At 30.1% G+C, this 13,845-nt stretch overlaps 1 protein-coding gene across 1 annotated transcript in view; it reads right to left on the bottom strand.

Annotated features, from left to right (window-relative positions):
* The window catches only part of LOC127286117 (uncharacterized), a 38,461-nt gene that overhangs the window by 5,746 nt on the left and 18,870 nt on the right, over positions 1-13,845 (bottom strand). The window contains exon 4 of the mRNA XM_051312431.1: positions 208-590. Within this exon, the coding sequence (XP_051168388.1) occupies positions 208-590 (383 nt within the window). The remainder of the gene's footprint in view (positions 1-207; positions 591-13,845) is intronic.

Here is a 13,845-nt window from a genome sequence, read left to right as displayed (position 1 = left end):
GTCTTTAATTCGAATTTACATAACTTTTACATTAAAAAACAATTTTTGTTGGTCTAATATTTTTACTTAAAAATTTCGCTTTCAAATTTAAAAATTTCAATTTTTTATAACTTAAACGAAAAAATTTTTTTATGTTCTAATATTTTCAGAAATTTATTTCGATTACAGAAGAAGTAAAAAAAAAACAATTTTGAAAATGAATTATACCCGCAAAATCATATTCCTTAAACACTGCAGAATATTCAGGAAGAAATCTAGCTTCTCCCTCTAATTTCAAATGTGAAGTTTGTTTCAATAATTCCGGCCGTTTAACGCCAACAAATGGAATATAACTATCATGACATTCAGTCGTTGTTTCAAGATCTCCCTCAAGTTTTAAATGTGTTGGCAATCTAATAAGTTCAGGTCGACTGACATTAAGCCATTCAATGAATTTTTCACATTTTTCCGTCATTGTTTCCATATCACCTTCCATTTTCAATGATGTTGGTCTTCTCATTAATTCTGGTCTGTGAAAACCTTCGTGCGGTATGAATAATGAATTTTCAGTGTTTGTGTAAAAATTTTCTTCACGCGTTTTTTTCAGGGAACTGCAAAAAAAAATTACCGTGTTAACGGTGTTCCGTAATGGCAAGCAGTGGTTGTCTTTTAAAAATGAGATACATTTAATTTCAAAAATATTGTTCTTCCAATTCGGACAGAAATGGCAAAATCGGAAAAAATACCAGTTATCCTGAGTTTGTGTACTTTCATTTGCTTCCAAAAAATTAAAAATTTATTCACATATAAAACGACAGGAAGTAAAATAGGAAGAGAATAAACATTTGCGTAGTACTGAAATTTACCGTCTGGGGCAGCACCTGACGGCTACAAAAAAATTTCTTATTTTACTTTTTGACGTCGTTTATCGTAATGAATTTTCAATTTCTTGTGCGTAAATAAAAGTACAACATTTCAGGATAACTGCGGTATTTTTTTCGATTTTTTCGTTTTTATCCGAGTTGAGAGAAAAATCATTTTTAAATTAAATGCACCTACGAGGAGCCAAATTTTTAATGACAACCACTGCTTGCCATTACGGAACACCGTTAACAGAGGCTATTATACTCAACACCAATTTTTAATTAATAAAATATTTATATTGATTTGTTTAAACTTGAATTTAAATAAACACAAATTTTTTTAGCTAAAATGGAATTTTTGATTTTTTAACTTTCATTAATCCTTTAAATTTAAATAAAATCTATAACTTTATATACCTATACCAATCGATTCGTCTTCACGTAAGGAAGACGATTTTATGATATAGGGTCAGTTGGGGTAAATGGGGACAAGAGGTTTTATGGAGCTTAATTTACAGTTTTAAAATTAAGTTCAACGTGAATATTTTAACCTCAGATCACCTGCAAGAAGTTTTAAGTATTGTCAAGCTTTTATCTTGCCCTACCGAAAGAGTGGTACTGGAATGGTACTGAATTGGACTTGGCTTGAGTTCCACTTCAGTACCACTACCTGATAACCCATAAGAAGACATTTTTAAAGTACTTTAACAATAGTTTTAAAGGTATATAAGATCAACAAACCGTCTCTCGCGAAATACGTGTAAAACAGCAAAAAAAAACATAATAGTTTGTAGAAAATTTCTGTTAAGTTTGGAAATTATATTGCAATCCCTCCTTGAACAATAGACCCCTAGGTCCTTTGTTGAAGGATTAAAATTTTAACCCGAGTTTTATTGCTTAAAAAATTTGTAATTTTAATAACTCAACTTTAAAAAATATATATTCAGATTCGTTAATATTTCCAGATTATGAATATCTAAAATTTATCATAAAATAATTACATTTAAAAAAGTTATAATTTATCTCGTATACCTTAAGTTTGATAAAAAAATGGACATCATTTTTGAATTTAGCTGACAAAGGAAATATCATATGCATAATAATGTATGAAAATAATATAAATCCATGAAAAACAAATATAATATTGAAATAAATATAAAGTTTTAGTTTAAACATATTGAAAAAGCTAGTCGCTTTTCACTTTTATGAGGGTATTAACGGTAACTCGACCCTTTTCGCAGGTAAATTTCCCAGTTCCATTTCAGTACCAAAATGCACCAAATTAGTACTGAGTTGGTACTGAGCCCTCAGTTCCAATTTCCCAGTACCAATCCAGTACCACTCTTTCGGTAGGGTGACAATTGGCAGCAAGATAAAAAAAGTTATCGCTCAATGCATAAAAACTTGAAAATCAAAGTCAAACTGTTTCAGTATTTTGTCGAGCATTTGAAAAAAAACAGACTTAAAAATCATAGCAAATTTTTTTCTTATTCCTTATGACTCCTATAAAACAGAAATTGACTTAAATTTTTGATTTTTATCAATTTGGTTAATTTACAGCTTGTCATTATTAACCAAATTAACAAAAATCAAAAATTCAAGTGTATTTCTATTATGGGAGTCATAAGGAATAATAAAAAAATTTGCTATGATTTTTAAATTTGTTTTTTTTTCAAATGCGAGACAAAATACTGAAATAAAAAAATTTCAATTGGTTTAACTATTATATATCTACTACAAATTTTTTTCAAGTTTTATTATTTTTTCGTTAAGTTATGGTAAATGAGTAGAACAGCGAGATTCCTTGTACCTAACAAAATCATTTCTCCAAAATTTTAATCTGAAATTATTTTTTATTTCAGAGAAAGTTTCAAACCACAAAAAAACGTCCTTTTTCCCATATACTCATTTACCATAATTTAACGCAAAAATAATAAAAATAAAGCAATAAATAGTAAAATAATGTATTATATCATAGTTCATTCAGCGGCCAAAAGCTCGAATTGGCGCTGTTTACTGGAGCACTGACACACTCAAGCAACGTCTGTGTATGCGCCGCCATGTTTCTTTACATTTTCGTTTAAAAATGACACTTTTTAAACTTCATTTTTTAATAATTTAACGCAAAATTATGTATTTTTCGAAGAACAGCGAGATTCCTTGTACCCTAATCTATCATCCCTCAAAATTGTAGACAAAAATCTTTTCTCATTTTAGAGTGAAATGTATACTACCAAAACACATTTTCCTATACTTGGTCACGTGGGAGGTTCCCACATACCCTTAAAGGAAGAAACTTAAACAATTTGTGAAAAATACTCTCTAAATCTGAATCAGTAGAAATTTTACTAATTCAATCAGTATACTTTTCATTTTAACTGAAGTTTCAGTTATTTTTTGAAATTTACTAATATAATTAGTGAATATATAAGCAATAGAAAATAACTTATGTAAATCACTAATTTGTATATAACATAACCTTTAAATTATGAATAATCTTTTACGTCCGAGTAGTATTAAGTAAGATAAATAAAATAAACGAAGACATTCGGACCAAATGTTATAAATATATTTCTCCAACGTTTCGAAATCTGTACGTTTTCCTCTTCCGGGAGTCTATCAAATTACAATAATAAATTAAAAATTAATACTAACAAAAAGGAGTTCAGAAAATTAACAATAAAAAATTCTTACCAAAATAAATAAAATAATAAAAATTAAAAAAATAAAAATTTCAATCATACAGGTATTTCCAACAATTTTTACGCAAGTTTTTACGGTAATGGGATTGGTTCCTAAAAATTCAAGAATACCTACGGCTGCACCAGAATATGTCACATTTCCTTTCGTTTTTTCTTTGCTTTCTTCAAAAGAACCGTGCAGTATAGTACTGTTTTACAGGCCATAGATGCTGCTGCGACAGAATATGGTATTGGAAATTGCAAGCCGCAGAAAATTATGGGAGATTTTGAGAAGGCCATTATAAATGCTTGTGCAGATATATATCCTGAAACTGCATATTCTGGTTGTTTCTATCACTTCTGTCAATCCCTTTATCGGAAAATTCAGTCAGAACTTTTTCCTATTTCGGACTACCTCAGAGAATTTTACGTCACCGGGCGACCTGGTAGAGGTCGAAGAAGGGCTGTATCTCCAAGGTATCCAATAAACTTGTGGAACCAATATAAGTCGGCACGAGATGGACACCATAAGACGAATAACGCAAGTGAAGGATGGCACAATCGTTTCCGTCTACTTGTGGGAAAACACCATCCCGACTTATATTCGGCTTTAAAAGAATTCCAAAAAGAACAGGCGGATTCGGAAATTATGATAGCCGAACTTAGTTTGGGGCGTTCAGTAAAAACAGGTCCCAAAAAGAAATGGATTGAAGTCCAAAATCGCTTACGGTCCATTGTATTACAATATGAAGAATACAAAAATTCTGGCACTATTTCCTTATATTCAACATTATTGGCACACAACATTGCTCTATGATGGACTCCATTTATTTTGATAAATAAAGTTCCTTTTATTATTTAATATTATTATTTAACTGTCGGGACTTGTACTTTCGGGAACATGGTTGTCGGGAAATTGGATTCAGGAAAAGTAACTGTCGGGAAACAGGATTCGGGAAAAAGGACGGGATTTATTTATAAAATGAGGAAAAGTGTCCAGTGTTAGTAAAACAATTGAATATTTAAATAATATTCTTTTTATAAAAATTGACGAATTAGATGAAAGTGAATTAAAATATGATCAACCATCTAATTTAAAGAGAAAATGTTCAACATCCTTTTCTTTGTCAACAATCAATGCTGTCGACAGTAATGACAAAAATGATTCCAACGAAATTAATAAAAAATTCATGAGACAAATTACAATCGATAAAATTGTACAAAGAAATAATGAAAATAAAATTTGTTGGGGTTTCAGCAAGCTACAAACTCTTAAAACTCTTATATTTCTCCTTTTATTTCTAATATCCTCATCAGGTTATGGGCCCAGAACGCCGCAGTGAAATAAACAGTGACAATTTTAAGTGCTGTTAAGTTTAATTAATTTTTTGTTCAATTGTTCAGTGGCCACGTGCGCCCACGTGTTCAATAAAAGGAAAGCGTGCCTTTTTTTGTGAAATTAGTTTTCATCATGAATCCTTCACATTCGATGCGAATAGAAGTCTTGGGCAAAGAAAACTTTGATACTTGGAAGCTCCAAGTAAAAGCTCTCTTAGTTAAAAATGACGCCTGGGAATATGTAAGTAGAGAAATTACAAGACCTACGGAAGTGGAAGGAAACGAAGGTGCCGCAGCGGCATTGGCCTGGGACAAGGCCGACAGAAAAGCTCATTCTGATCTCACTTTAGCGATTCATCCTTCAGAGCTGAAACAAATTAAGCATTGTCAAACCTCTCATGATATTTGGGAAACATTACATGAGATATATCAGTCGAAAGGTCCTGCCAGGAAGGCAACTCTTTTAAAGAAATTAACTTTACACAAGATGGCCGAAGAAGATGACGTTCGGGAACATATTCGTGAATTTCTGGACGCAGTCGTGAAATGTTGATCAACAACAACAGCTTTAGCTGTTGAGAATAATATGATCATTCATCAAGTCGATAGAACTACTGCTTTTCTAAATGGTCACCTTGAAGAAGAAGTTTTTATGGAGATTCCTGAATTATTTCAAGAATTGTTACCTCAGATGGCAATAAAAGAAAATTTACAAAAAAAGGAAAATTTGGAAGAAAACTCAGCATCATATATGTTAAAACAATTCGAAGAAGGAAATAAAGTATGTTTAATGAAAAAATATTTATACGGCTTGAAGCAGGCTGGATATCAATGGCATAAACGATTGACTGCAGAATTGAAAGCTTTCGGATTAAAACCATTAAATTCCGATATTTGTGTATATGTCAGTAATGATTAAGGACGATCATTAATTGTTGCAGTATATGTTGATGATCTTATCATCATTTCTAACGATCTAGACTGGATTAATCATTTTAAACAAAATTTAAAGTCACGTTTTGAAATGGTTGACCTTGGAAGAATCCAACATTGTCTTGGCATGGAATTTAATCAACAAAATGATTTATTAACAATTTCGCAAAGCGGATATATCGAAGCAATTCTCAAGAAGTTCAAAATTGAGGATTCAAAACCTATTTCTACGCCTATGGATCCAAACACAAAATTTTCAGAAGAAGATGATCTACCAGAAGATTCTGATCATTACCCTTTTAGAGAATTGATAGGAAGTTTAATGTACCTAGCTGTTTGTACACGACCCGGCATCATTTTTTCAGTTAATTATCTTAGTCAATTTAATAATTCTTATGATAAACGACATTGGATTGGAGCAAAAAGGATTCTACGCTATTTACGTGGATCGACTAATTTGGGGCTTACTTATAAAAAAGGCTCAAATAAATTAGAAGGCTTTGTTGACTCCGATTGGGCCAGTTGTAATCAAGATAGAAGATCCTACACTGGCTATGTATTTACTCTTGGCAATGGAGCTGTAACTTGGGAGACAAAGAAGCAGCAAACTGTGGCACTCTCTACAACTGAAGCCGAGTACATGGGACTCACTGAATCAACAAAAGAGGCAATTTATCTAACCAGATTTCTTAAAGAAATTGGATTTTGGAATCAGAAAATTGTCGACCTTTATAACGACAATCAAGGAGCTCAAAGACTAGCAAAAAATCCTATTCATCACTCAAGAACCAAACATATAGATATTAGACACCATTTCATCAGAGATGCAATTCAACGAGGAATGATCAACATAAAATATATGGAATCAGATGAGTTGATGGCAGATGCTTTGACGAAAGCATTACCCGGATCTAAATATCAAAATTGTTTAGTGAAGTTTGGACTAAGATTGTTGTAAATTGTTGTGTTGTTTACGCTTGAGGGGAAGTGTTGGGGTTTCAGCAAGCTACAAACTCTTAAAACTCGTTATACGAGCCTGTACTCCTTGTACTTCTTCTTATTATACTCAATATAGTCAGTCTTTGCTCACCATTCGAGCTGCTACACTAAAAGTTGTCGGCACATAAATTATATAACAAAGTTCTCTTTTCTCTTATATTTCTCCTTTTATTTCTAATATCCTCATCAAAATTAATAAGAAATTGATGAAAAAACCAAAAATTAACAAGGAGAAATCGATAAATTTTAAATTTGATAAAAATTCTGAAAGCAAGGAAATGAAAGAAACAAATTCAGAAAGTGAAATATATGCCGCTGTGCCTAAAATATTGGAGAAAATATTAAAGACAAAAATTTATCAGAAACGATACAGAAGACATTATACTAATGATAAAAATAGAACACAAAATAAAAGTCAAAATCGTAAAAAAGATTTACTCAATGATTCAAGTGTCAATGATGAAATTAATAAAATTTCATCAGATAATGATCGAATATTACGAATAGATTCAAAACCAAAGGAACATCTTCCTAAAACAAAAATCATTGATGATTTTGTAATCGAAAGAAGAATAGATTTACTCAAGGAAAATCGATGCATTATCAATGATAATGAAAGTTCAACTAAAATTTCCGTTTTCTCTAAATTACCATCAAATACAATACAAAATAATGAGAATAGAAAATCAACAATTATCAATAAGAAAAATATTAATGACAATAATAATGAATTCACGGATATTTTTCAACTAAAGAAAATTAATGCTGTACAACAACAAAATTTGCCAGCAAATGATTTAAATAAAGATAAATTACAACAGAAGCCAAGAATTATTAAGACAGAAATAGTAAATTTTTCTAATTTCAGGAAATCTCTGAATCATTTTTCAAGCAGTGAACAAAAAGTAGATCAATGTAGTAAAGCAACGAATTCACAAATAATTTATCAAAATTCAGAGGAGAAAATTGGAGTAAAAAGGGATTTTTTGAGATAGCAGTTCGGAAAATTGAGCAAGCCGTTTGCTCAATTGTCTAAAATGCATTCGGACAATTGGAGTGTTTGTTCAATTGTTCAATGCATTATGCCCAATCATCCGCAATATTTCTCAAGTCTAAAAAGCTGCCAAAATAATATGAAAAACTATTGAAACATTGAAAAAACGGTAGAAAATGCATAATTCTTGATATATACAGAAAAAGAAAGTATAAAAATACCTCGATCGAGGAAAAGGAAAGAGTTTTCCGAAAAATCACTTTTTAACTGACAGTATACTGCTGTACTTGACATTTTATGGGTAAAGAAGAGAAGATTATGATAATGAGTGCCACTTCATTATCGACTCTCAATATTTGTCGAATGGTAAAATATAACAGTAGATTTTAGGTAGTCCGACGCTTTCTCTGGTAAAGATTTATTCAAGAATATTTGCCCATTGAGAAAATCAAGGTAAAACCGCATATTGCAGCATTTGCAAACCATTAAATTCTAGTGCATTTGAATCCGCAAAACAAGTAATAGTAGATTTCTTTCCGATTTTTTAAAAAAGGAATAATTATTGAATTAATTAAATTAAAAATGTTCTTACTTTTATATTTCATTTATTGTTATGTTTTCATTATATGTTTATATTTTTTAGTACTAATTTAAATATTTTTATTTAAATTTTAATTAAATTACTTAAATTAAAAATTAGTTTAATTATTTAAAATTAATTTTATTATTTGAAATGATTTAGTACAAAAGTATAATTATAATTATATATTATTATTAATTAATAATATTATATTAATATTATTTACATTATGTATTGTAATATATACTATAATTATACATCAAATAGATAAAATTTTAAAAATTGTTAGAAATAAAATATATATATATATATAATTTAAGAATGAATAGAAATATTTTTAAAAAAATGATACTAGTGCAGCATAAGAAATTGTAAAAATTGACAAGAAATAGGGCTTTTCTTGATTCGAATTTTCTCCAATTTTCTCCTCTGAATTTTGATAAATTATTTGTGAATTCGTTGCTTTACTACATTGATCTACTTTTTGTTCACTGCTTGAAAAATGATTCAGAGATTTCCTGAAATTAGAAAAATTTACTATTTCTGTCTTAATAATTCTTGGCTTCTGTTGTAATTTATCTTTATTTAAATCATTTGCTGGCAAATTTTGTTGTTGTACAGCATTAATTTTCTTTAGTTGAAAAATATCCGTGAATTCATTATTATTGTCATTAATATTTTTCTTATTGATAATTGTTGATTTTCTATTCTCATTATTTTGTATTGTATTTGATGGTAATTTAGAGAAAACGGAAATTTTAGTTGAACTTTCATTATCATTGATAATGCATCGATTTTCCTTGAGTAAATCTATTCTTCTTTCGATTACAAAATCATCAATGATTTTTGTTTTAGGAAGATGTTCCTTTGGTTTTGAATCTATTCGTAATATTCGATCATTATCTGATGAAATTTTATTAATTTCATCATTGACACTTGAATCATTGAGTAAATCTTTTTTACGATTTTGACTTTTATTTTGTGTTCTATTTTTATCATTAGTATCATGTCTTCTGTATCGTTTCTGATAAATTTTTGACTTTAATATTTTCTCCAATATTTTAGGCACAGCGGCATATATTTCACTTTCTGAATTTGTTTCTTTCATTTCCTTGCTTTCAGAATTTTTATCAAATTTCAAATTTATCGATTTCTCCTTGTTAATTTTTGGTTTTTTCATCAATTTCTTATTAATTTTGATGAGGATATTAGAAATAAAAGGAGAAATATAAGAGAAAAGAGAACTTTGTTATATAATTTATGTGCCGACAACTTTTAGTGTAGCAGCTCGAATGGTGAGCAAAGACTGACTATATTGAGTATAATAAGAAGAAGTACAAGGAGTACAGGCTCGTATAACGAGTTTGTAGCTTGCTGAAACCCCAACACTTCCCCTCAAGCGTAAACAACACAACAATTTACAACAATCTTAGTCCAAACTTCACTAAACAATTTTGATATTTAGATCCGGGTAATGCTTTCGTCAAAGCATCTGCCATCAACTCATCTGATTCCATATATTTTATGTTGATCATTCCTCGTTGAATTGCATCTCTAATGAAATGGTGTCTAATATCTATATGTTTGGTTCTTGAGTGATGAATAGGATTTTTTGCTAGTCTTTGAGCTCCTTGATTGTCGTTATAAAGGTCGACAATTTTCTGATTCCAAAATCCAATTTCTTTAAGAAATCTGGTTAGATAAATTGCCTCTTTTGTTGATTCAGTGAGTCCCATGTACTCGGCTTCAGTTGTAGAGAGTGCCACAGTTTGCTGCTTCTTTGTCTCCCAAGTTACAGCTCCATTGCCAAGAGTAAATACATAGCCAGTGTAGGATCTTCTATCTTGATTACAACTGGCCCAATCGGAGTCAACAAAGCCTTCTAATTTATTTGAGCCTTTTTTATAAGTAAGCCCCAAATTAGTCGATCCACGTAAATAGCGTAGAATCCTTTTTGCTCCAATCCAATGTCGTTTATCATAAGAATTATTAAATTGACTAAGATAATTAACTGAAAAAATGATGCCGGGTCGTGTACAAACAGCTAGGTAAATTAAACTTCCTATCAATTCTCTAAAAGGGTAATGATCAGAATCTTCTGGTAGATCATCTTCTTCTGAAAATTTTGTGTTTGGATCCATAGGCGTAGAAATAGGTTTTGAATCCTCAATTTTGAACTTCTTGAGAATTGCTTCGATATATCCGCTTTGCGAAATTGTTAATAAATCATTTTGTTGATTAAATTCCATGCCAAGACAATGTTGGATTCTTCCAAGGTCAACCATTTCAAAACGTGACTTTAAATTTTGTTTAAAATGATTAATCCAGTCTAGATCGTTAGAAATGATGATAAGATCATCAACATATACTGCAACAATTAATGATCGTCCTTAATCATTACTGACATATGCACAAATATCGGAATTTAATGGTTTTAATCCGAAAGCTTTCAATTCTGCAGTCAATCGTTTATGCCATTGATATCCAGCCTGCTTCAAGCCGTATAAATATTTTTTCATTAAACATACTTTATTTCCTTCTTCGAATTGTTTTAACATATATGATGCTGAGTTTTCTTCCAAATTTTCCTTTTTTTGTAAATTTTCTTTTATTGCCATCTGAGGTAACAATTCTTGAAATAATTCAGGAATCTCCATAAAAACTTCTTCTTCAAGGTGACCATTTAGAAAAGCAGTAGTTCTATCGACTTGATGAATGATCATATTATTCTCAACAGCTAAAGCTGTTGTTGTTGATCAACATTTCACGACTGCGTCCAGAAATTCACGAATATGTTCCCGAACGTCATCTTCTTCGGCCATCTTGTGTAAAGTTAATTTCTTTAAAAGAGTTGCCTTCCTGGCAGGACCTTTCGACTGATATATCTCATGTAATGTTTCCCAAATATCATGAGAGGTTTGACAATGCTTAATTTGTTTCAGCTCTGAAGGATGAATCGCTAAAGTGAGATCAGAATGAGCTTTTCTGTCGGCCTTGTCCCAGACCAATGCCGCTGCGGCACCTTCGTTTCCTTCCACTTCCGTAGGTCTTGTAATTTCTCTACTTACATATTCCCAGGCGTCATTTTTAACTAAGAGAGCTTTTACTTGGAGCTTCCAAGTATCAAAGTTTTCTTTGCCCAAGACTTCTATTCGCATCGAATGTGAAGGATTCATGATGAAAACTAATTTCACAAAAAAAGGCACGCTTTCCTTTTATTGAACACGTGGGCGCACGTGGCCACTGAACAATTGAACAAAAAATTAATTAAACTTAACAGCACTTAAAATTGTCACTGTTTATTTCACTGCGGCGTTCTGGGCCCATAACCTGATGAGGATATTAGAAATAAAAGGAGAAATATAAGAGTTTTAAGAGTTTGTAGCTTGCTGAAACCCCAACAAATTTTATTTTCATTATTTCTTTGTACAATTTTATCGATTGTAATTTGTCTCATGAATTTTTTATTAATTTCGTTGGAATCATTTTTGTCATTACTGTCGACAGCATTGATTGTTGACAAAGAAAAGGATGTTGAACATTTTCTCTTTAAATTAGATGGTTGATCATATTTTAATTCACTTTCATCTAATTCGTCAATTTTTATAAAAAGAATATTATTTAAATATTCAATTGTTTTACTAACACTGGACACTTTTCCTCATTTTATAAATAAATCCCGTCCTTTTTCCCGAATCCTGTTTCCCGACAGTTACTTTTCCTGAATCCAATTTCCCGACAACCATGTTCCCGAAAGTACAAGTCCCGACAGTTAAATAATAATTTTAAATAATAAAAGGAACTTTATTTATCAAAATAAATGGAGTCCATCATAGAGCAATGTTGTGTGCCAATAATGTTGAATATAAGGAAATAGTGCCAGAATTTTTGTATTCTTCATATTGTAATACAATGGACCGTAAGCGATTTTGGACTTCAATCCATTTCTTTTTGGGACCTGTTTTTACTGATCGCCCCAAACTAAGTTCGGCTATCATAATATCCGAATCCGCCTGTTCTTTTTGGAATTCTTTTAAAGCCAAATATAAGTCGGGATGGTGTTTTCCCACAAGTAGACGGAAACGATTGTGCCATCCTTCACTTGTGAATATATATATATATATTTTATTTCTAACAATTTTTAAAATTTTGTCTATTTGATGTATAATTATAATATATATTACAATACATAATATAAGTAATATTAATATAATATTATTAATTAATAATAATATATAATTATAATTATACTTTTGTACTAAATAATTTCAAATAATTAAATTAATTTTAAATAATTAAACTAATTTTTAATTTAATTAATTGAATTAAAATTTAAATAAAAATATTTAAATTAGTACTAAAAAAATATAAACATATAATAAAAACATAACAATAAATGAAATATAAAAGTAAGAAAATTTTTAATTCAATAATTATTCCTTTTTCAAAAAAACAAAGAAATCTTCTATTACTTGTTTTGCGGATTCAAATCCACTAGAATGTAATAGTTTGCAAATGCTGCAATATACGGTTTTACCTTGATTTTCTCAATGGGCAAATATTCTTGAATAAATCTTTACCAGAGAAAGCGTCGGACTACCTGAAATCTACTATTATATTTTACCATTCGACAAATATTGAGAGTCGATAATGAAGTGTCACTCATTATCATAATCTTCTCTTCTTTGCCCATAAAATGTCAAATACAGCAGTATACTGTCAGTTAAAAAGTGATTTTTTGGAAAAATTTTCCTAGATCGAGGTATTTTTATACTCTCTTTTTCTGTATATATCAAGAATTATGCATTTTCTACCGTTTTTTCAATGTTTGAATAGTTTTTCATATTAAATGAATGCATTCAGGAATCGAAGTAATTTAAGAATGCGGATTGATAATTGACATTTTCCAATCGGAATGTAGCGATTTGAATAGGAGTTCTTTTTAATTATTAATTTCCTATCACTATAATAAGAAATTTATTGAATCTATTTTGACAATTTTGAATAAGAGCGATAATTTTTTGGTTAGGTTGTCATGTTTCGCACATAATTTAGAAATTGCAAATAATTGAGTTACTTAAATAAATAATAATATTGTTAGAGTGTTCACGGTATGTCCAACCTGTGAAATGTAACAATACTTTATTTAACTAATTATATGAAAAAATAAGTACAATTATAATGAAATGAAAAGTACACTGAATTAGCAATTTTTTCAAGGTTACGAAAAATTTAAGAATTCGAGTATATCTGAGGCACGGACGTTGCGAGGACCTAGGTGGCAGAAAATGAGAGAAGGGGTAAAATTTCAGAATTTTACTCTTTCCAAGATGTGACCGTCCAATGGCTCAACTCTTTCTCCCACCTAGGTGATCAACGTCAGTGCCTCAGATATACTCAAATGGTTTTTTTTCGTAACCTTGAAAAAATTGCTAATTCAGTGTACTTTTCATTTCATTATAATTGTACTTATTTTTT

This window comes from Leptopilina boulardi, unplaced genomic scaffold (assembly GCF_019393585.1).
Source record: "Leptopilina boulardi isolate dan_hultmark-lab unplaced genomic scaffold, ZJU_Lbou_2.1 LbouV2_121, whole genome shotgun sequence".
Lineage (NCBI taxonomy): Eukaryota > Metazoa > Arthropoda > Insecta > Hymenoptera > Figitidae > Leptopilina > Leptopilina boulardi.
Note: the sequence above shows the minus strand (reverse complement) of the source record. Positions and strands in the feature narration are given on the sequence as shown.